Source organism: Balaenoptera borealis, assembly GCF_965194805.1.
Source record: "Balaenoptera borealis genome assembly, chromosome: 19".
NCBI lineage: Eukaryota > Metazoa > Chordata > Mammalia > Artiodactyla > Balaenopteridae > Balaenoptera > Balaenoptera borealis.
The window spans coordinates 64,994,010-65,018,942 of NC_138878.1; the positions used below are offsets into that span (position 1 = coordinate 64,994,010).

General features: G+C 38.3%; 1 protein-coding gene across 8 annotated transcripts in view; it reads left to right on the top strand.

The window, feature by feature from the left end:
* LOC309616847 (zinc finger protein 525-like) overlaps positions 1-24,933 on the top strand; it is a 202,158-nt gene that overhangs the window by 170,889 nt on the left and 6,336 nt on the right. Inside the window, exons 2-4 of one of the 8 annotated variants that reach the window (XM_082368077.1) lie at positions 2,412-2,538; positions 8,868-9,011; positions 14,912-16,789. In XM_082368077.1, the coding sequence (XP_082224203.1) occupies positions 2,412-2,538; positions 8,868-9,011; positions 14,912-14,934 (294 nt within the window). In that variant the 3' untranslated portion in view covers positions 14,935-16,789. Of the gene's footprint in view, positions 1-1,775; positions 1,845-2,411; positions 2,539-8,867; positions 11,868-14,911; positions 16,790-24,933 lie in introns of those variants that run through there. The other 7 variants (XM_082368078.1, XM_082368076.1, XR_014237623.1 and 4 more) reach the window with 7 other exon arrangements.

The window sequence follows — 24,933 nt, forward strand, 5'->3', positions numbered from 1 at the left end:
GGCAGGTCCCTCTATTTAGTTTTTTTCTTTTTTTTAATTCGAAATTATGTTGAGTCTCCTAGATACAGCAGACTTTTGTTTGAAAAATCCATGTTTCTTTTGAGTTTGAATTGCTCTGAATTTGCAATCACTGAGGTCTTTATGTCACCACATCTTCCAAGGAAGAATTGTGATTTTCAGACTTTATGTCCTTCAGTAAAGTTTTATAGTTTCTTCTAGGTCTAGAAATGTATTGTAAATAGATGTCGTGGTATATTTGCTAATGGAAATGCAGGCTATTTCTCATGTCATTTGTATTGCTTTAAATTACCGTTACTAAAGAAGAAAAATTATTTTCAGTATGTTGTTATTACTTCTCATAGTTAAAACACCTTTTTCTAGGTTGCCATCGTGTCATCTGAATAATAACATTTCCAACTCTTTGACTCTATTTTTATGTTTCCTTCTTTTCCCTCTTCTGCTGGTCCCAATTCAGGAATAATATGCAATGGTGAATGGCAGGAGCCCTGGCCATAATATCCCTTGCATCATCCTCATCGTCAGTGGAAATGCTTCTTCTGTTACATACTACTGATCATGGTGTTTGCTGGAATTCTCTTGCTTAATAACTTTTAAGTTCCTATTTGGCATGATTTTTAATTATCCAAAAAGTTCTTCAAAAATTTGCCTTTATAAATCTTTTCTTCTGTTTTAATCTGTTAAACTATAGTGTTAAGAAATTTTCTACTCTTCAGTCATTGTTTTATTATTGCATAAAGTTTATTTGGCTTATGTTAATGGCCAAATATCAAAATTTAAATGAATAGAACTTTTTATATTTCTTGTACATATATGTACAATAAATATTTAGTGGAGATTGAAGGTAAAACTTTCTATATTTTAAAAAATTTCTGTAGTTTTTTTACACTAGGAAAATATAGAATAATGTTGACAACAACCTAATTAGAATTAAGTACAATTTATAAGTGTTTGTTTTACCAAGAATGCTAAAATACACGAGTAAAAAATTGATAGATTAAAAAAACTTATTCAAAAAGATCTGTCATTCACAGAAGATTGCTTTTATCGAAAGTATGTTTATGTGTGCATGTGTGTATGCAAGCAGAAACCTACGGTGTGTATAAAAGACACATCATCATTTCATGAGTAACTTTTATATTTATTTTTACCTTTGAAAATTGTTCTTAAATATTTTCCATGGCCTTAGATTTTTTTCTACACTATTGCATTACTGAGTTAATAGTAGTAAGGAGAGAAATACATTATGTGCACACGTGTGTACGTATATAATAATCTTTTTTTAAAATATAAATTTATTTATTTATTTTTGTCTGCGTTGGGTCTTTGTTGCTGCGCGCGGGCTCTCCCTAGTTGTGGCGAGCGGGGACCACTCCTCGCTGCAGTGCGCCGGCCTCTCACTGTGGTGGTCTCTCCTGTTGTGGAGCACGGGCTCTAGGCATGCAGGCTTCAGTAGTTGTGGCACACGGGCTCAGTAACTGTAGCTCGTGGGCTCTAGAGTGCAGGCTCAGTAGTTGCGGTGCACGGGGCTTAGTTGCTCTGCAGCACATGGGATCCTCCCGGACCAGGGCCCAAACCCGTGTCCCCTGCACTGGCAGGCAGACTCCTAACCACTGTGCCACCAGGGAAGTCCTATAATGATCTTTTATGCAGTTTCATGTTGTTAGCTTTGAACTTCCTTCAAGTTTTCTCGTTTAGGAAACCCACTATCAGTGCACTTTTAATGCTGCATCTGTTACTTAACTCTGATTCTTTAGATTCAGTTCTAAATTTGGACCACCTAATTCAGGAGCTGTCTCTGCCATTTCTTAGCTGTGTGACCTGAGGTGAGTTTCTTAGAGTCTCTGTGACACAGATGTCTCCTCGACAAGGTGGGAACAGATATTTCTCTAATGTTACTACACAAAATGATACACAATTAGAGTAATGCTTAGTACATGGTAAATGTTGAAAACCTTTTTGTCTTGCTATTATAACCATCATCACAATTTTTAGATTCTAAACTTTCTTTAAAGCTACTGTGAACTTTGTAATCCCTAAAGACACCACTTACGTGCCAGCTCATCAAAGAAATTAAATATCATCGGCGTGTAGAATGTACTACCTAGCACTTCTATATAGACCACCTTGTGATGATGAATTTTTTATCTGTAGATTTCTTTTACTGTCCACGAAATGTGAAATGCATAGTGATTTTGTGAATTTTATGCTCTGTGGTTGAAAAGTGTAATAGCACAGAATTAGGGATATATGGCTTGCTCAAAATTATCTTACACTGATCTGTCAAAATACTCTCTCCAACCAAATCAATCCTTACACCTCTCTCCTATCATTTTGTGTGAAGACAAGAACTCTCCCCATGGTCTCTTAGTGAAACATGTTTTTTATTTCAGGCACTGTTGACCTTCAGGGATGTGGCCATCGAGTTCTCTCAGGAGGAGTGGGAATGCCTGGACCCTGGTCAGAGGGCCTTGTACAGGGACGTGATGCTGGAGACCTGCAGGAACCTGCTCTCCCTGGGTGAGGATAACTTCCCTCTAGAAGTTGGGATCTGCCCTGTATATCATTACATTTTCCCCTTGAGAGTCTCTGGGGAGCCCTGCTTTGCTGATTGCGTTTTAGATCCTTGTTTTTCAGGGAGATTTGAAGCTGTGTTGATTCAGACATGAAAAGCTTCATGATGTGGGATCTGGACTTTAACCTTCCCCCTTCTTCAGATGATCTGCCCACTTTACACTAGATTAGTGATGCTTCCACAACCTGAATAATTACAAAACCTTGTAGTAAAATAAAAAATATCTGATTCCCTGGTTTTACCCCTGTACTTTTGATTCAGTAATTCTTGGAAGAGAGCTAGATGTCTATATGTAAAATATTCTTTAAGCATTCAGAAGAAGGCAGTCGGTGGACAAGTTAGTGAAATATTTTTGTAGGTCCACCTGTAATATTCTCTCATTTTAGGTGAACAAAGGGCTGGGTTTATATTCTGGAAAAGCCCCAGCACATCATGTTTCTCTTTTCTTATAAGCAGGCATCTGTCTTTCTGATCTTAATATTTTTTTCCATTTTGAAGCAAGGGAAAGAGAGCCCTGGGCTGTGGAGGGTGAGGTAAAAATAGTGAAAAAAACCAGATGGGGGGAACGTTTCAAAGATGTGAACACAGCTAAGAGCTCAGATGGTCAGAGAGGAAGCTACTTCATCAAATGTTATTTGAGAAGCTTTCCCCAAATAAGAGAGGTCTGTGGGAAAAGAAAAGTACTTGTGAGCAGTCAAAGGAAATCTCCTCCTATTACTCTGTTCTGCAGACATGCAAAAAGTTATCCTCCAACCTTCCAGTGGTGTTTCAGCTGTTGCAGAGACAAAGGCAAAGTCTTTTTCACGCCCTACAACACTGTATTATCTGGCTCCTGTGACCTTTTTGGTCCCTTGGCTTTGAGAGGGAGGAGGAGGGCTGTTTCAGAGGGACCCTCTTTCCCCTTTGGTCTCTCCTTTTGTACTCAATTCCATCCGATTCCAACTGATCCTTCAGTTCCTCTGTAGTCCTGGCTCCAGGGCCTGACCAGGTCTCCATCCTCAGTTCCCGTATTTGGGAGACCTTCTTAGGAGATGGAGAAACATCGGCTTCCCTTCCGTTGTATTTGGGTCCCCGAGCAACTGCACGGGACTGTCTCAGGGCCTCTCTGCTTCATCAGGCTGCACAGCCATTTCCTTAGGCGTGCTTTTGCCACATGTCAGGAGTGTATAACAGGTGGGGCGGATCTTCTGAGATTGTTACTCAGCAGTACTGTGAAGACAGTGGACACAGAGATTGTCTCTTTGAAACCCAGTCCCACATGGGAAGCATCTCTCTCTTTCAGGCACTCAGCCTGGGGTCTGTGGGCAGAGCACACAGCTCCTTTTAAAGGACCCTGCAAAAGCTGACCTCCTTCCTTTACTTCCATATCTTGTCTTTTCCTCCTTCTAATGCTCTACCTAGTCTGGGAATGTGGACAAAGCTTGGCTCTTCCAGATCTCATATTCTCCTAAGTTTGTGTAATTTTGCTTTTCTGAAATTGGAATATCATCCTCTTTTTTTGCTGTGATAACTCACTTTGGATGATGGACAGCTGGTGAACTTACCTATGGAGGGAGTTTACTTTGTAACAGAAAAATTTTGAAGAACACCCTGATTAATATACTACAGTACCATCCCGCTACTTACAGAAGTGCCCATTTAAGCCACTGAGTGATCCCAAGTCCTAGGATGCTGAGATAGAAAGTATCAGGAGAGTCTGACCAGTAAGTGGTTGTAGTTGTCTTTCTGCTCTTTGTGGAGTGTTACACTGTCTTTGAAGGAGAGCGTGGCATTGTTGATCAAATAGCTAGCGACCATTCCCTTTGAACCAGCAATCACAGGCATACACATATATCCCAGAGAGAACGTTGTCACAGCTGTGTATCTGTGAGGCGTTGGTCAAACTATTCTTCATGCCAAATTGTTCATCCCATGCATGCACCATTGTTCAGTCTCCTTCAAACAAATATGATTGTGATGCATCATATTGACGGAACTTAGGAAGGTAAATGATGCCCCCATTTTTTAAGTCTACCCTAATTTGTTATGTTTAAGCCACTGCCGTTTTCATTATGCACATTTCCATGTTCTATGAATGAACTTTAAAAAATTTATTTAATCATTAATTACGTATTTTTGACGACACTCAGGATTCTGTTTTATATCTGCAATTCATGGGGCTGTTGGATGGAGTAATAAATATTTTTAATATATTTTACAACATTTCCTTTTTGAGCGTTGAAGGTTATGGCTCAGCAGCAGTTTCCCCCAAATTTATTCACTACTGAATTTTGTGAAAAAATTATCTTAGTCCCTTTATTTTTCTTTCACCTGATGTAGTATCTGCTATTAAAGTACCTTTTTTTCTCAAATTGATTGGGTTTTTAAAACTGGGCCTATTGCATATTTTGAGAATATACTTTTTTTTATTAAGTTACTGTGTTCATCCCAGAAATACCATTAAATTGATTTTCCATAACTTGTATAGGGTATATTAAGCTTTTCTTTTCTTTTTCTGTAGTATACCTTAAGTTTTCTAAATACAACTTCTTGGATTTTATTTGAATCTTACTGACTTTTTATATTTTGGTTCAAATGCTTTATTCTAATAATGAATCTCCCTGTCTAGATTGATTTTGTACATCTTGGTATATTAAACTAATATTTAAATATCTCATTGTATTTTATTGGGAACTTAGCCAATCTCTTCCGCTCCATGTACGTCCTCGCCACTATTGCTTGTAACACTTATGTTTTCCCCAAAATTTCTAATGTTTTGGAAATTACATTCTTCAGTTAACACTTGATGGCTATTTTGATCCTCATGTTTTAAACTGGATTCCATAACAAGTTCACCTGGTCCTTGTTCACCCACATCCCAGTGCTCTCCTGTTCTCTGGCTACAGTCAACTGCTTATGTTACTGACCACCTCTTCCCACGTCGACCTCTTCCATGGCACTGCCAAAAGTTGTTTCTACAACCTCCTGCTACTAACAACTGCCCTTCAGTAGAATCAGTAGAATCCATTCCCCACTATGAGTCATTGAGTTGTTTTCCCCTTGAGGTTGCTTATGTTCTGATGATCATTATGAAGTCCGAATTTATTAATTTTGGATAAGTACATGTTAATTTCCATTGATTCATAATAACTATATATCCACTGCTATGTATACTAAGAGCATTCCTCATCTCATGTCTCTTATGTTTGTGATTGTATTAAGAGATCCAAATATATGATTTCAGATAATTAGAGGAGGCTAGCAAAATAAACACTATTACCTTTATGTAACAAATATAAGGACACAGCCTCAAAAAGGTTAACATGCCAAAATTGGTGAATTTCTATTTAGAAAATATGTTATGCAATTAATAATTTGGTTTGTATGTTATTTCTTTTTAGCTAAAATAATCACATCTTCCCTAAAGTTCAAACCTTGGCAAAAGCCTGCTGCTAACTTTGTTTCCCTTCAACTCTTTGTCCTCACCTTGCACTCATGGTTACCCTCCACTGATGGATTCTTTTTTTTGTTGTTTAATTTATTTATTTATTTTTGGCTGCATTGGGTCTTCATTGCTGTGTGGCTTTCTCTAGTTGTGGCGAGCGGGGACTACTCTTTGTTGCGGTGTGTGGGCTTCTCATTGTGGTGGCTTCTTTTGTTGTGGAGCACGGGCTCTAGGTGCACGGGCTTCAGTAGTTGTGGCACGTGGGCTCAGTAGTTGTGGCTCACAGGCTCTAGAGCGCAGGCTCAGCAGTTGTGGCACACGGGCTTAGCTGCTCCGTGGCATGTGGGATCTTCCCAGACCAGGGCTCGAACCTGTGTCCCCTGCACTGGCAGGCGGATTCTTAACCACTGTGCCACCAGGGAAGCCCAGTTGCTGGATTCTTGACAGTTTCATTGCATCTGCACGTGTATGTACAAAGTGGATTTATTCATTCTCCTTTTGATGGCCATTTCTAGAATTTTGCTTTTAATACCTATTAACATTTTTGTCCACATCTCATGGAATATTCAAGACTCTTGAATATATGCCTATAAATAGGAATCCAAGGATGTTCATTTTGGTACATTTCAGGGCAAATAGCAGAGTAGTGGTAAATGTCCCACTGTATCACACTGACTCCCTCTTTAATCTCTTCCATTATTCCCCCCACACCCATAGTATATTTCCCACAGAATGGGTCAGTGTATTCTTTTTTGCACTGTCCCAGCACAGTTGTAAGCACAAGCTCTGTTCTTCCACCTTTCCTCAGATTGTTTATTGATCTGGATGAAGCATACTGTTACCTCCTTAGCATATTGATTTTAGCCGCTGAACGTCCAAGTTGCTTCAGAACTCCCTCCCCTTACCTCTTCCCCCACCCTGTATAAAGATCTCTGCTTTTCCAGAGGACAGCTTGATCAGGACAACACCATGGTCTACTAGCTGTCTAAACCAACATGTTCAGCAAGTGATGGCTCAGATGCCGTTACCCAGGAGAGAGAGTTCAGTGGCACTGTTAGTAACACAGCTGCCTTCCTGTGATTTTCTTGAAGCATTTCTCTGTGCTGCTGGGATTTGCTGTGACCTTTGTGCTTACTTCCTGAGTGGGCAGTGGTGTTTAGTGCCTAAGAGCGTGTGATGTGAGCCTGCAGCCCAGGTTCGAATCTTGGCTCTCAAGTTTACTTTCTGTGTAAATTGTTATTGGCTATATAAACCCCACGGGCCATTGTTTTTTTAATCTGAAAAATTATGATAATTTACCTCAAGAATAATTAAATAAGTTAATGACTTTAGAGGCCTTAGAACATCGCATGGTATGTAGTAAGGAATGAAAATGTAGCTTTATTTCCTAAGATTTTTAAACTTTCTCTTATGTTTAAAACTATGAGATTTACCTTTGCTTGCATTATATTTTGTCTGTATTCATTTTGTAATTTATTCCATATCAGTGTTGTCTCTGACCTTAGTTAATACATTTTCAGAGCACATACTCTGTAGTACACGTATTTTGTGACTGCAGCATTGCATACTTAAAGGTTTCTCCATAGTTAGGAAATTGCTGTTTTTTATTGACTGTTATTTAACTGCAGGCATGAAATCATAATTCTTATTTCTGATTACTTCCCCAATTCTTAGCCTTTAAAATATTATGTATTTAGCTGAACTGGATATTTCAAAAGTCAGTGGTTCTTAACATATTTTCCAGTTCTCATATTATGTACTCCTCTAGAACAGAAGTCCCTTCTTTGTACTGAAGGAAGAAGTATTTAGAATACCAGATTACATTGTTTTATAATTGTATTTACTTATTATTTATCTTCTGGATTTATCATGGGTTTCTAAAATGTTTGATTTTTTAAAATTATGATTTATAGATAATGGGTTTTCAGTATCTTTTATGTATTGACTGTCATACATGAGTGGTTGATTTTTCAAAATGCCTATTCTGCATGAGTATAGATAGTTTTATTATAGGAATTCAGAACAATATTATGTTATTCTTACAATGATTTTCTATCAAGTTCTTTTTTATTTTCCCAGTGCTATTTTTATTTTGTACTTGTGAATAGCCACTTATCTAACAAACTTAAATAAGTTTGTTAGAGATTATTTACCATTATAGTATATAATGTCTGCTTTAACATTTATTTGGGTACAATTATTATACAGTAAATGTTAATATAATATTGCTTTTCTTCAAATATGAGACACCCATGTGTCTACTGACAGTTGGTGTGTACTTTGAGGTGATAACAGAAGGATATCACCTGTTTCAGGGCCTATGTAAATTTTCATACTGTGAGTGGTTTGATCCCAGGGTGTTTTAACTAGGCTTTCCTACAAATGATTTTGTCTACCTGTAATCACCCTTTTTTGAAAAAAATATTTATTTATTTATTGGGCTGCACTAGGTGTTAGTTGTGGTGTGTGGGATCTTTAGTTGCGGCCTGTGAGATCTTTAGTTGCGGCATGTGGAATCTTTAGTTGTGGCATGTGGGATCTTTAGTTGTGGTATTCAGGATCTTTTTTTAGTTGTAGCATGCGGGATCTAGTTCCCTGACCCGGGATCGAACCTGGGCCCTGCATTGGGAGCACGGAGTCTTAACCGCTGGACCACCAGGGAAGTCCCTGTAATCACCCTTTCTTTATTGAGGAATCCTATTCTCTTTGTATTCCTAATATTTGCATACTATGGTTGAGGAGTTTTATAACTATAAGTATTACTTTTGGTCTAATACGATGTTTTCAGTATAAAATATTTATTTTACAACTCTAGTTAATAGGAAACCTATGGTTGTTTATATCTTTCAGATATCGCTACTCGATGTGTGATCAAGGAATTGTCACCAAAAGAGGATATTAACAAAGGAGAATTATTCCCAACATTGATGTTGGGAAGACACAAAAGAAATGACATCAAGGATTTTGATTTCAGGGAAGTCCAGCAAAATATGCGTGAGTTTGAAGGTCATTGTGGATATGATGAAACAAATTACAAAGGAGTTATTACAACCTATAACAAAAATCTCACTAGTAGAAGAGATCAACAACAGAACAAATCCTGGAATGATTTCCCTCTAAAGCAGAGTGTATCTGTAAGAAAAAGTACTTCTCAATATTATAAACATGAGAAGTCATATATAAGGTATTTGTTAAAACTAAAAAATAACATAACCTATGCAGAAAACACATATATAACATGTTTTGAGAATGAAGTTGGATTAAGGTTTCAGTCTCATCTGGCTGAACTTCAGAAGTTTCAAACCAAAGAGAAAGTTTATAAATGCAACCAAGTTGAGAAGTTGATCAACAATAGTTGTTCTGCTCCACCACTTCAAAGAATTCTTCCTAGTGTCAGCATCAACATTTGTAATAAATCTGGGAAAATTTTTGTACATCCTTCATTACTTACACAACATCAGAGAGCACATATTACTGAAAAGCCTTACAAATGTAATGACTGTGGGAAAGCTTTTAGAGAAGGCTCAAACCTCACTAGTCATCAGAGAATTCATTCTGGGCAGAGACCTTACAAATGTAATGAGTGTGATAAAGCCTTTATCCAATTTGCAAACCTTGCTAGACATCGGAGAATCCATACCAGAGAGAAACCCTATAAATGTAATATATGTGGCAAGAGCTGTAGTCAGAATTCAAATCTTGCAAGTCATCAGAAAATTCATACTGGAGAGAAACCTTACAAATGTAGTGAGTGTGGCAAAGCTTTTTCTGGGCATTCAAGCCTAACTCAGCATAAGAGAATCCATACTGGAGAGAAACCTTATAAATGTAACGAATGTGGGAAGGCTTTTAGAGGAAGCTCGAATCTCACTAATCATCAGAGAATTCATTCGGGGCAGAGACCTTACAAATGTAATGAGTGTGACAAATCCTTTAACCGAGTCTCACACCTCACTAGACACCAGAGAATCCATACGGGAGAGAAACCATATAAATGTAGTGTATGTGGCAAGGTCTGTAGTCAACATTCAAATCTTGTAATTCACCAGAGAATTCATACAGGAGAGAAACCTTACAAATGTAATGAGTGTGGCAAAGCCTTTATGGAGCGTTCAAGCCTTACTCAACATAAGAGAATCCATAGTGGAGAAAAGCCTTACAAATGTAAGGAATGTGGCAAAGCCTTTAACCAGTCCTCTAACCTTGTCATACATCAGATAATTCATACTGGAGAGAAGCCTTACAAATGTAATGAGTGTGGCAAAGCCTTTAATGTGTGTTCAGGCCTTAGCCGACATCAAAGAATCCATACAGGGGAGAAGCCTTACAGATGTAATGAGTGCGGCAAGGCATTTAGCCAATTTGCAAACCTTACTAGACATCAGAAAATGCATACTGAAAAGAAACTTTGTAAACCTAATATATGTAGTAATGCTTTTATCCAAAGATCATGCATTGGAGATCATCAGATAATTCATAGTGGAGAGAAACCTCACAAATGTAATGTGTGCGGCAAAACCTTTTATGCATGTTCAAGCCTTACTCGACATCAAAGAGTCCACACTGAATAGAAACCATATAAAAGTCATGTATTTGGCAAAGCCTCTAAGTAGGGCTCACACTTAACTAGACAACAGAATATACATCTTTGAAAGAAAGCACATAAATGTAATGGGTATGGCAGGGCTTTTATCCAAAGATCAAGCCTTATGTAATGTTAGAATTCCTCCTGGAGAGAAACTTTATAAATGTAATGAATGAGTTAAGCTTTTATCAAATGTTCACACTTTTGGGGTCATGAGACGATTCACATCAGAGAGAAAACATACGGTCTAACCTTAGGATTCACCACAGAATTTATATTGTAGAAAAATCTTAGAAGTAATGAATATGATAAACTGTTTCACCATTTTCTCACAACAGGCTGCACATCAAATTCATACTAGAGGAAACTAAGTTCTTATCAGAGGTTATTCACATTAAATTCTGCTTAGTAATGAAAAATCAAAATCATAAAGCCTGTAATGGCTGTCAAAGTTACAAGGATACCTGTGGAAAAGTTCTGTGATCTTAATTTAGTAAGTGTTTATTTGAGATTTCTTGAAAAGGCTACTTTACTTTTTGATGGCTTTCAACCTGAGTTTTGAAATCTGTTTATTTTATGCCTTCATTACTGTTGTTTCGTATGTCACCATGAAGGTCTCTGGGAAGGATTTAATCAGATGGAAGAACATCCTTCCTTGGGTGAGGCTCATGTTCAAAGTTTCCTGAAAGAGCGAGAACACTGAATTTATGAGACACTACAGTATACATTTGAATGAGGGCTTGAGTGGCACATAATAGATGTAAAACTATGATCTAAGTCATCATGATTAATGTATTATGGGCTCTCTTCTTCAGTTTTGTTGGTATGGGGTTTTTATGTTGATGTGGGTGGGGCTGAAGAGAGGGTATCTGAATGTGGTTTAAACTTTCCACCAGTGCCAAAGAAAGGAGACCCAGGCTTTCTAATCATCTTGCCTAAGTTAGGTAGAATGGGAAGAGGGGTGGGGGACTTAAAAGCTGTTAGTAGTCAAATAATAAAAAATGAATTCAAGACTAATACAACACTGAATGTTTACTCTTGAAGTTTCTTACTCCTTGGTTGGGAAAGACCACAATTTTCCTCATGTTAATAACTGTGTACACATTCTTTTCTGTTGCACATATAGGATCCTTTATACAATATGATTGTTGAAAATGTCTGTGAAATACTGTTTAGGTAAACTGCCTGTGGTATTTTTATGGTAGTTTCATGAAAGTAATGTGTAGAAATGTTTATCAGACAATAAATATGATTTAATAATTTTATTAGGAGAGTAAGTTTTCAAAAGCTATAAAAATCTCAATTTGAGATTATGGTAATAAGGCTTATGGTTCATAGTTCTTTTTCAACTGTGTTAAAATTTACTTTTACATTCTTATAAAATTTTTCCTTACCACTTTTTTACTCACACCTTTTAAATTAATTTATATATCTAGTTTACATTTCACCTCTATAGTCAGTAAAACATTTGGAGGATACATAGACAAAGTGGTTTTTTAAAATTAATTAATTAATTAATTAATTACTTTTATTTTTGGCTGTGTTGGGTCTTCGTTGCTGCGCGCAGGCTTTCTCTAGTTGCAGCAAGCGGGGGGCTACTCTTCGTTGCTGTGTGCGGGCTTCTCGTTGTGGTGGCTTTTCTTGTGGAGCACAGGTTCTAGGTGCACAGGCTTAAGTAGTTGTGACACACGGGCTCTAGAATGCAGGCTCAGTAGTTGCGGTGCATGGGCTTAGTTGCTCTGCAGCATGTGGGGTCTTCCCGGATCAGGAATCTAACCCATGTCCCCTGCATTGGCAGGCGGATTCTTAACCACCGTGCCACCAGGGAAGTCCGACAAAGTAGTTATTTTGAAACTTTCACAACGCAAGATAGTGCTCATATAACAATGTTAGGTACAAAGTAGGTGATCTATGAATGTGAAGAAAGAGGGTCTTTTATGTCTTTAGTGCAGTGAAAGAACTGGAATGATACAGGATGATGAATTGAAATCTTGTAATTTGGAGGCAGGAGACCTATTGCTATCCTAGAAGTCGTACTGGAATTTTGGTTAAAAATATGCTTATTTTACCTTAAAATTATCTCAAATTATTTCCCTTCTTGCCATTATTATTACTACCGTCGTCACTTGATTCTGTTGTTGCAGTGAATACTAAGCCCTGTATCTCCAAGGTGTTGCAGACCAGAGTCAGTAGATCAGAACGTTTTTCTGAATTCAATGTAAATATTAGATTTTTGGTTCATTTTATTTATATGTAATTCACATGACATGAAATTGACCCCTTGACAGTGTACAATTAAGTGGGTTTTGTGTATTCACAATTTTGTAAAACCATCAGCACTAATTCCAGGACATTTTCATCACCCCCTCCAAAGAAACCCCATACCCTTTAGCACTCCTCACTCCCACTCGTTGGAAACTACTAATGTAATTTCTGTCCCTATGTATGTTCTTATCCTGGATATTTCATATAAGTGAAATCTGTACGTGGCCTCTGTCTCTACCTTCTTTCACTGAAAATATTTTCTTTTAGAAAAAATTTTCCAGACTTATCCATGTTGTAACATGTATCATTACTTGATTTCTTTTTGTGGCTGAATAATACTTCATTGTATAAAATCCTTTGAACTCCTTCCATTCCTTGGCTATTTAAATAATGCTTTTGTGAACGTTCATTTACAATTTTTTTGGACATATATTTTCAGTTCTCTTGGGTATATGTATAGGGGTAGAATTACTGTGTCTTAAGAATAACTCACCTATCTTGTGAGGAACTGCCAAGCTTTTCTAAAGCGGCTGCACCATTTTATATTCCTACCAGCGATGTATGAGGATTAATTTCTCCACTTCTTCATCAACAGTTGTTATTTTCTATCCCAGCAGGTGTAAAGTGTCTCACTGTGGTTTTTATTTACGTTTTCTAATGGCTAATGATCTTGAGCATATTTTCACGTGTTTGTTGGCCATTGGTGTATCTTGTTTTGAGCAATATGTATTCAAATGCTATGCATATTTTTTACTTGGGTTATTTGTCTCTTTTAGATTGTTTTAAGAATTCTTTATATATGCTAGATATAATCCCCTTATTAGGTATATTATTGGCAAATATTGCTTCCTATTTTGTGATTGTCTTTTTACATTCTTGATAGTGTTCCTTGACACACAAGGTTTAAATTTTGATGAAACTTTATTTTGGGGAGTGGTTGCTTGTGTTTTTGGTGTGTTATATCTAAGAAAACATTGTATAACCCAGTGTCTGGAAGAGTTATACCTATGTTTTCTTCAAGGTATTTTATAGTTATAGTTCTTACATTAAGTTCTTTGATCTCTTTTGAATTAACTTTTGTATAGGATGTGAGGTAGGGATTCAACTTTATTCTTTTGCATGTAGATATCCACTTGTCCCATCTGTTCAATATTTTTAAGCATCAAAATTCCTTTACTAGCCTTTAAAATTTCATCAATCATTCTTATGTTGGGATGAAACTGTGGGAGGACCAATGGACTACAGAACCAGTACAGTGATGCTGGTTGAGATTTCTAGACTTTGAAAACAAAAAATAGTATTCTCGGGGATTGTAACCTGTGTTTGGTTAGGAAGACATGTACATACAATTACTTGAGAGTAAGAAGCATTTATAAATTAGGGCTAGAATTTAAAATGAGTTTGAATCGTGAAATGTATGAAAGACTGCTGGATCATAGAGTTGCTGGCAACTACATCCTGAAACTCCAGGGTGGGTGGAGAGGCCAAAGTTTATGGTTATGTCTGAGAATTTACTGCTTCTGGCTGCCTTAAATGTGTAGTTAGGGATGGTGGGGAGGTTTGCAAAGTTTTTATCTAGTCACTGAGTTCTCCTGAGATTAACATTTTCTGCTCCACTTCTGCCTTCCAAATTCCATACAGGTTTATCTCATTGGCAGACTTCAGTGAGAATCATACAGCACTTAAAAGCAAAGTATTGGCCACAGCAGACTAAGGCAAGGAATAATGGAATAAGCAATGGAAAGACCAAAAGCATGGGGGGAGGCTGAGAAAAAAAAGATGTGTGTGGAATAAGGGCTTCTCGGATAACCCACGTATACTGAGAAATAAAGTACCTGAGAAAACCATAAGCTATCTTCTCTGGTGCTGCACAGAAAGTAAAGGTGAAAGCAGAGTGGTAAATGGCCTGGTTAGGTATTGAAGGAGCGTCAAAACTAAGAGCCAATCTGCAAATACTGAAAGAGTAATTTCTTCTCTCCCCCCCTCCCTCCCTCCTTTCCTTCCTTCCTTCTTCCTGTCCTCTCTCCCTCTCTCCTTTTTTAAGTTTCTTCTCCAGGCATTGAATGAAATCTCTCAAACCACAATATGATTACTAAGCTAATGGAAGAGAGACTACATTGACCACACATGATAATGAAGACAGTCTTTACAAACTTAGTTTGGAAAAGTCACTAAACAAATTACAACCCACAACAGGCAGCAAAAACAAACCATAAAGGGAATGGAAAATCTGATTTACAGAATTCCACATTATAATATTTAAAATGCCAGTTTTCAACAAAAGTTAATGAGGAATGCAAAGAAACATGAAAGCATGGCTCAGTCACAAGAAAAAAACTTAAGGGAAGCTATTTTGAGGATCCCTGGACATTGAAATTCAAACTGAAGAAAGCCAATTAGTAACACCAAGATAGAAAACACACTGGTGAAGTGAAGTATATAGTTAAATTCAGAATACTCTAATAGAGTGGTATGTTAACCACTTAGCTCAAGTATAAAAGTTAAAAGGAAAAAGTATTAAAAAATAACTCCAATATTTGTTAATATAAAAAAAGTTAAATTGTGACAGCAAAAACGTAAAATGTGACAGGGAATTAAAGGTTAAAGTTTTTCTAATGCAATAAAAGTTGTTATCAGTTTAAAATAGGCTTTTATTTCTGAGATGGTTTATGTAAGCCTCGTAGTAACCACAAAGCAAAAACCTACAGTAGGTACACAAAAAAATAAAATGGGATCAAAGCATGCCACTATAGAAAACCATCAATTCCTAAAGGAAGTCAGCAAGAGAGGAAGAAAGGAACAAGGGAACTACAAAACAGCCTGAAAAAAAAAAATAAGAGGAGACTTTCAAGATGGTGGAAGAGTAAGACATGGAGATCACCTTCCTCCCCACAAATACATCAGAAATACATCTACATGTGGAACAACTCCTACAGAACACCTACTGAACGCTGGTAGAAGACCTCAGACTTCCCAAAGGGCAAGAAACTCACCACATACCTGGGTAGGACAAAAGAAAAAAGAAAAAACAAAGACAAAAGAATAGGGACAGGACCTGCAGCACTGGGAGGGAGCCATGAAGGAGGAAAGGTTTCCAGACACTAGGAAGCCCCTTCACTGGCGGAGACGGGGTAGTGGGGGGGAAGCTTTGGAGCCATGGAGGAGAGCGCAGCAACAGGGATGCAGCAGGCAAAGTGGAGAGATTCCCACACAGAGGATTGGTGCTGGGATGGGTGGGGGCTGGGAGCTGAAGCTCGGGCTTCAGAGGTCGAATCCCAGGGAGAGGACTGGGGTTGGCTGCGTGAACACAGCCTGAAGGGGGCTAGTGCACCACAGCTAGCCTGGAGGGAGTCCGGGAAAAAGTCTGGAACTGTCTAAAAGGCAAGAGACCATTGTTTCAGGGTGCACAAGGAGAGGGGATTCAGAGTACCACCTAAACAAGCCCCAGAGACGGGCGTGAGCCACGGCTATCAGCACAGACACCAGAGACGGGCATGAAACACTAAGACTGCTGCTGCAGCCACCAAGAAGCCTGTGTGCAAGCACAGGTCACTATCCACACCTCCCCTCCTGGGAGCCTCTGCAGCCCGCCACTGCCAGTGTCCTGTGATCCAGGGACAACTTCCCTGGGAGGACACACAGCGTGCCTCAGGCTGCTGCAATGTCATGCTGGCCTCTGCTGCCGCAGGCTCGCCCCACATTCCGTACCCCTCACTCCCCCCCGGCCTGAGTGAGCCAGAGCCCCCTAATCAGCCACTCCTTTAACCCTGTCCTGTCTGAGCGAAGAACAGACACCCTCAGGCCAAATACAAAGCTGAGCCCCAGGAGATGTGCGAACAAATAAGAGAAAGGGAAATCTCTCCCAGCAGCCTCAGGAGCAGCGGATTAAATCTCCACAATCAACTTGATGTACCCTGCATCTGTGGAATACCTGAATGACAACGAATCATCCCAAAATTGGGGCAGGGGACTTTGGGAGCAATGATATATATATATATTTTTCCTTTTTCTCTTTTTGTGAGTGTGTATGTGTATGCTTCTTTGTGTGATTTTCTCTGTATAGCTTTGCTTTTACCATCCGTCCTAGGGTTCTGTCTGTCTTTTTTTTTTTTTTTTTAGCATAGTTTTTAGCGCTTATCATTGGTGGATTTGTCTTTTGGTTTGGTTGCTCTCTTCTTTGTTTTATTACTTTTTAATTGTTTTATTTTCAATAATTTTTTTATTTTTTATTTTAATAGCTATTTTCTTTCTTTCTTTCTCTTTCTTTCTTTCTTTTCTTTCTTTCTTTCCCCCTTTTCTTCTGAGCTGTGTGGCTGACAGGGTCTTGGTGCTCAGGCCGGTGTCAGGCCTGTGCCTCTGAGGTGAAAGAGCCGAGTTCAGGACATTGGTCAACCAGAGACCTCCCGACTGCACATAATATCAAAGGGCAAAAGCTCTCCCAGAGATCACCATCTCAATGCTAAGACCCAGCTCCACTCAATGACCAGCAAGCTACAGTGCTGGACACCCTATGCCAAGGTGTCATATGCCACCCTAGCAAGACAGGAACACAACCCCTCCCATTAACAGAGAGGCTGCCTAAAATCATAATAAGGTCACAGACACCCCAAAACACACCACCAGATGTGGTCCTGCCCACCAGAAAGACAAGATCCAGCCTCATCCACCAGAACACGGGCACTAGTCCCCTCCACCAGGAAGCCTACACAACCTACTAAACCAACCTTAGCCACTGGGGCAGACACCAAAAACAACGGGAACTACAAACCTGCAGCCTGCGAAAAGGAGACACCAAACACAGTAAGTCAAGCAAAATAAGAAGACAGAGAAACACACAGCAGATGAAAGAGCAAGGTAAAACCCCACCAGACCAAACAAATGAAGAGGAAATAGGCAGTCTACCTGAAGAAGAATTCAGAGTAGTGATAGTGAAAACGATCCAAAATCTTGGAAATAGAATGGAGAAAATACAAGAAGTGTTTAACAGGGACCTAGAAGAACTAAAGAGCAAACAAACAATGATGAAAAACACAATAAATGAAACTTAAAATTCTCTAGAAGGAATCAATAGCAGAATAACTGAGGCAGAAGAACGGATAAGTGACCTGGAAGATAAAATAGTAGAAAAAACTACTGCAGAGAAGAATAAAGAAAAAAGAATGAATAGAATGGAGGACAGTCTCAGAGACCTCTGGGACAGCATTAAACACACCAACATTCGAATTATAGGGGTCCCAAGAGAAGAAAATAAAAAGAAAAGTTCTGAGAAAATATTTGAAGAGATGATAGTTGAAAACTTCCCTAATATGGGAAAGGAAATAGTCAATCAAGTCCAGGAAGCACAGAGAGTCCCATACAGGATAAATCCAAGGAGAAACACACCAAGATACATCTTAACCAAACTATCAAATATTAAATACAAAGAAAAAATATTAAAAGCAGCAAGGGAAAGGCAACAAATAACATACAAGGGAATCCCCATAAGGTCAACAGCTGATCTTTCAGCAGAAATTCTGCAAGCCAGAAGGGAGTGGCAGGACATATTTAAAGTGATGACAGGAAGAAACCTACAACCAAGATTACTCTACACAGCAAGGATCTCATTCAGATTTGACGGAGAAATTAAAATCTTTACAGACAAGCAAAAGCTAAGAGAATTCAGCACCACCAAACCAGCTCTGCAACAAATGCTAAAGAAACTTCTCTAGGCAGGAAACACAAGAGAAGGAAAAGACCTACAAAAACAAACCCAAAACAAGAAAATGGTAATAGGAGCATACATATTGAAAATTACCTTAAATGTAAATGGATTAAATGCACCAACCAAAAGACATAGACTAGCTGAATGGATCCAAAAACAAGACCAATATATATGCTGTCTACAAGAGACCCACTTCAGACCTAGGGACACATACAGACTGAAAGTGAGAGGATGGAAAAAGATATTCCATGCAAATGGAAATCAAAAGAAAGCTGGAGTAGCTATACTCATATCAGACAAAATAGACTTTAAAATAAAGACTATTACAAGAGACAAAGAAGGACACTACATAATGATCAAGGGATCAACCCAAGAAGAAGATATAACAATTGTAAATATTTATGCACCCAACATAGGAGCACCTCAGTACATAAGGCAAATGCTAATAGCCATAAAAGGGGAAATCAACAGTAACACAATCATAGTAGGGGACTTTAACACCCCACGTTCACCAATGGACAGATCATCCAAAATGAAAATAAATAAGGAAACACAAGCTTTAAATGACACATTAAAGAAGATGGACTTAATTGATATTTATAGAACATTCCATCCAAAAACAACAGAATACACTTTCTTCTCAAGTGCTCATGGAACATTCTCCAGGATAGATCATATCTTGGGTCACAAATCAAGCCTTGGTAAATTTAAGAATATTGAAATTGTATCAAGTATCTTTTCTGACCACAACGCTATGAGACTAGATATCAATTATAGGAAAAAAGCTGTAAAACATACAAACACATGGAGGCTAAACAGTACGCTACTAAATAACCAAGAGATCATTGAGGAAATCAAAGAGGAAATCAAAAAACACCTAGAAAGAAGTGACAGTGAAAACACGATGGCCCAAAACCTATGGGATGCAGCAAAAGCAGTTCTAAGAGGGAAGTTTATAGCAATACAATCCTACCTCAAGAAACAAGAAACATCTCAATAAACACCCTAACCTTACATCTGAAGTAATTAGAGAAAGAAGAACAAAAAACCCCCAAAGTTAACAGAAGGAAAGAAATCATAAAGATCATATCAGAAATAAATGAAAAAGATATGAAGGAAACGATAGCAAAGGTCAATAAAACTAAAAGCTGGTTCTTTGAGAAGGTAAACAAAGTTGATAAACCATTAGCCAGACTCATCAAGTAAAAAAAGGAGAGGACTCAAATCCATAAAATTAGAAATGAAAAGGAGAAGTAACAACTGACAGTGCAGAAATACAAAGGATCATGAGAGATTACTACAAGCAACAATATGCCAATAAAATGGACAACCTGGAAGAAATGGACAAATTCTTAGAAAAGCACAACCTTCCGAGACTGAATCAGGAAGAAATAGAAAATATAAACCGACCAATCACAAGTAATGAAATTGAAACTGTGATTAAAAATCTTCCAACAAACAAAAGCCCAGGGCCAGATGGCTTCACAGGCGAATTCTATGAAACATTTAGAGAAGAGTTAACACCTATCCTTCTCAAACTTTTCCAAAATATAGCAGAGCGAGGAACACTCCCAAACTCATTCTACGAGGCCACCATCACCCTGATACCAAAACCAGACAAAGATGTCACAAAGAAAGAAAACTACAGGCCAATAGCACTGATGAACATAGATGCAAAAATCCTCAACAAAATACTAGCAAACAGCATCCAACAGCACATTAAAAGGATCATACACCATGATCAAGTGGGGTTTATCCCAGGAATGCAAGGATTCTTCAATATATGCAAATCAATCAATGTGATACACCATATTAACAAATTGAAGGATAAAAACCATATGACCATCTCAATAGATGCAGAAAAACTTTTGACGAATTTCAACACCCATTTATGATAAAAACCCTCCAGAAAGTAGGCATAGAGGGAACTTACCTCAACATAATAAAGCCCATATATGACAAACCCACAGCCAACATCATTCTCAATGGTGAAAAACTGAAACCATTTCCACTAAGATCAAGAACAAAACAAGGTTACCCACTCTTGCCACTATTATCCAACATAGTTTTGGAAGTCTTAGCTACAGCAATCTGAGGAGAAAAAGAAATAAAAGGAATCCAAATCGGAAAAGAACAAGTAAAACTGTCACTGTTTGCAGATGACATGATACTATACGTAAAGAATCCTAAAGATGCTACCAGAAAACTACTAGAGCTAATCAATGAATTTGGTAAAGTAGCAGGGTACAAAATGAATGCACAGAAATCTCTTGCATTCCTATACACTAATGATGAAAAATCTGAAAGAGAAATTAAGGAAACACTTCTATTTACCTTTGCAACAAAAAGAATAAAATACCTAGGAATAAAACTACCTAAGGAGACAAAAGACCTGTATGCAGAAAACTATAAGACACTGATGAAAGAAATTAAAGATGATACAAACAGATGGAGAGATATACCATGTTCTTGGATTGGAAGAATCAACATTGTGAAAATGACTATACTACCCAAAGCAATCTACAGAGTCAATGCAATCCCTATCAAATTACCAATGGCATTTTTCACAGAACTAGAACAAAAAATTTCACAATTTGTATGGAAACACAAAAGACCCCGAATAGCCAAAGCAATCTTGAGAAAGAAAAACAGAGCTGGAGGAATCAGGCTCCCTGACTTCAGACTATACTACAAAGCTACAGTAATCAAGACAGTATGCTACTGGCACAAAAACAGAAATATAGATCAATGGAACAAGATAGAAAGCCCAGAGATAAACCCACGCACATATGGTCACCTTATTTTTGATAAAGGAGGCAAGAATATACAGTGGTGAAAAGACAGCCTCTTCAGTAAGTGGTGCTCAGAAAACTGGACAACTACATGTAAAAGAATGAAATTAGAACACTCCCTAACACCATACACAAAAATAAACTCAAAATGGATTAAAGACCTAAATGTAAGGCCAGACACTATAAAACTCCTAGAGGAAAACATAGGAAGAACACTCTTTGACATAAATCACAGCAAGATCCTTTTTGACTCACACTAAAAAAAATCTCAAACCTAACTTTACTGCTCAAGTGACTGGAAAAGAAGAAAAAAACTAAGCTCAAGTTAGTAGAAGGAAGGAAATATCAAAGATCAGTGTAGAAATAAATAAAATAGAGACCAGAAAGAAAAAAAAAGAAAGGTCAAGGAAACTAAGGGCTGGAGTTTTAAAAGATAAAATTGGTAAAATTTTACCTACACAAAGAAAGAAGACTCAAAATCAGAAATGAAAGAAGAGATATTACAACAAATAACAAATACAAAAGATCTATGAACAGTCCAACCAATTTGATAACCTAGAAAAGTAAATTCCTAGAAATATACAACCTACCATGACTGAATCACAAACAAAATCTGAACAGACTAATGACAAGTAAGGAGATGGAATCAGTTATCAAAAATCTTCCAACAATGAAAAGCCCATTGCCCTCTAGGGGCATGCAGGTTGGGTTTGGTTTTCTGACCATAACTCTAAAAATTCCAGGATGTTTTCATGTGCCTGAGCCAAGGAAACTTCTTCAGTGGTTAAACACGGACATTTTTTTTTTTCTATAAAGTCACAGTAATTTTTTTTTAAATGTTGAGTTGAGACCTAGTTATTAGTGCTAGAAAATATAAAAGCAGTTCAAATATGGAAATAAGCTCTGAGCAATTCCTCCAACATGAACAGATGGGCTCTGTTGGAATCATTCAACATGTGTAGAAAAGAGCAAAGAAACTTGAGGGAAAATTTTCACTAATATAACAAATTAAGGGAAGAAACTAGGCTGTTGAGTATTAGGCTAAACTGGTTAAAGTAAGTTGTGAACATCTTGGACATCTTTACCAAGTGAACTTTAAAATTGGAGTAAAATTATATACTACATATATATAAATGTGAATATTTTCAATATATAATAAGAATTAGAAAATCATAGAAACCTCATAATCTGAATCTGACAAAATACATTTAAAAGGAGAAGTACTTTGAAAGTTAAAATGAAAAATAATCAATTTCAGGTCAAATTTGGGAAACAGGAATGGAATAAATATGTGCCCCTACTGGGAAGGACAGTTTCCAGTGGGAATTGGAACTTCTGGTGGGAATTGGAATTGGAACACCCAGCACAGTCATTTGATGTGACATGGGACACAAGAAACTCATCACAGAACAGGAACCTGTCACCTCTCTGAGCACAGGGGTCAGGGGACTTCCCAAGCCAATGGCTGCCAAGGGAAGGTCTGGGGAGAGGCAGGTCCCTACCCAGGAGAACTTGAGGATGAGGACTCTCAGGGAAGGAGTGTGATCTACAGAATTCCAGACCCAGGGAAAGGATGCAGCATCTAGGGCTGCACTTGGAGCACTACAGCAGACGCTGCCCTTAAGGAGCCTGGGAGAGTTTGAAGGGCATGAAACCATCTTCCCAGTAAGGGCTTTGAACAGCACGAGGGATGTGTGTTGGAAGTCGGGGAAGAGATTTAAGTAGGAAAATTACTCAGCAATATAGAGACAAATACAAATTAAAAATAAGAGACTTAATTCTCCCTGTTGAAAATAAGGGAAGAGATCCCTCCTCATATTTTTCTTAGAGCTTTAGGAAACTTTAGAAAACCTGTACTTTCTCCTTCCTTTGACATGTATATAAATCCTTTTGAAAACGAATAGATCGTTTGTTGGCATTATAACCCAAGAATGTCTTCCAAGGACCTAGGAGCCTTCTCTTTGGAATGGAATATCAAAGAAGATAGCACCCCTATCTCCCAGGTTCTGTGGTATGTGTCAAACAAAATTCACAGCAGAGCTGCAAAGAAAAGCTTTATTTTTGGTCTGAGAATTGTAATTTGGTAGACAAAAGATTTGAGTAGGAGTTGAAAATGTGTTCCAAGGAGGAGAGAAAAGGCAGGGGTTGATAAAGGCAAAAACCCAAAAGGTTGCAAAAGTTGTTTTGAAAGAATTATGATTAGTACTCGCAAGCTGAAGCTATTCGTATTTATACATGGTTGGTTGCTAAAGGCTCTTGTCGGGAGGGAGAAATTTTCCTCTAACCATCTAGGTTCTTTTAGGTTTTAATAACATGTATATATGGGAGAGGCCCAGGAAAACTGAGTGACTTGCCAAAATGGACTTAGCCCTCACCTTAAATGCCATCTTCAGCTAAAGACAAAAGATGTTGGTAGTAGTGTTTTGAGGCAATTCACATGAAGAGGGAAAAACAAACGTTTGGTAAACAAATGTCTGCTGGGCCAGGGAGAGACAATGGGACACAGTGAACTCTGATCTCTAGGCCCTGCCAAGTTTCCCCCACCATACCTAGTCCATATTCTTTGTAGATCTCTCTGCTGATATCTCTATTCCAGGAAAAGGCCCTCTATCTACATTCTTTTAGGCAGTTAGGAAGAAGGTCAGTGTTTTTTCCTGAGCCTTTTGGGTACTGATTCTTTTCAGCTTGAAATAACCTGCTTGCCAAAGAGACATTTTGGTGTGGCAAATTTTGACCCCCATTATCACTAGTGGGAGGTAGAAGTCTGTTACTGTGACAAGTTCCAGATTATTCTTATAGAATCCTTGGACTATTTATGGTTTGGCTTAGTTCAAAAGTTCATGGTTCTCACCTCCCCCTCCCCCCCACCCCCAAGAATGTGCCTAAGCCCTGCCTTCTTTAACTTCTGCCAGGTCCATTTTAAGTAACTCTCTTAGCAATATGGACTCCATTTTTTTAAAAAAATAGATTTTATTTATTTATTTATTTATTGGCTGAGTTGGGTCTTCGTTGCTGCGTGCGGGCTTTCTCTAGCTGCGACAAGCGGGGCTACTCTATGTTGTGGTGCGCGGGCTTCTCATTGCGATGGTTTCTCTTGTTGCAGAGCACGGGCTCTAGGAGCATGGGCTTCAGTAGTTGTGGTACACGAGCTTCAGTAGTTGTGGCTCGTGGGCTCTAGAGTGCAGGCTCAGTAGTTGTGGCCCCCAGGCTTAGGTGCTCCATGGCATGTGGGATCTTCCCAGAACAGGGCTCAAACCCATGTCGCCTGCATTGGCAGGTGGATTCTTAACCACTGCACCACCAGGGAAGCCCCTGAACTCCATTTTGAGGGCTTTTTTCCTCAAAGGGTGGGAGTCTAACTTCCATCTCCTGGAAACTTGCTCCAAGCTGCAAAATTATCTCTTGTCATAAAGTTACGAGAAGTTTGTTTTTTCCTCTGGACAAAAGATGGTCACCCCAACTACCAATGAATCCAGCATGAACTGTGTGTTGTAAATAGTGAGGTCAAGTACTCTCACCTCATGACTAGCTATTGTTTATCTTGGGAACATGTAGGCAATAGACTTTTCTGCT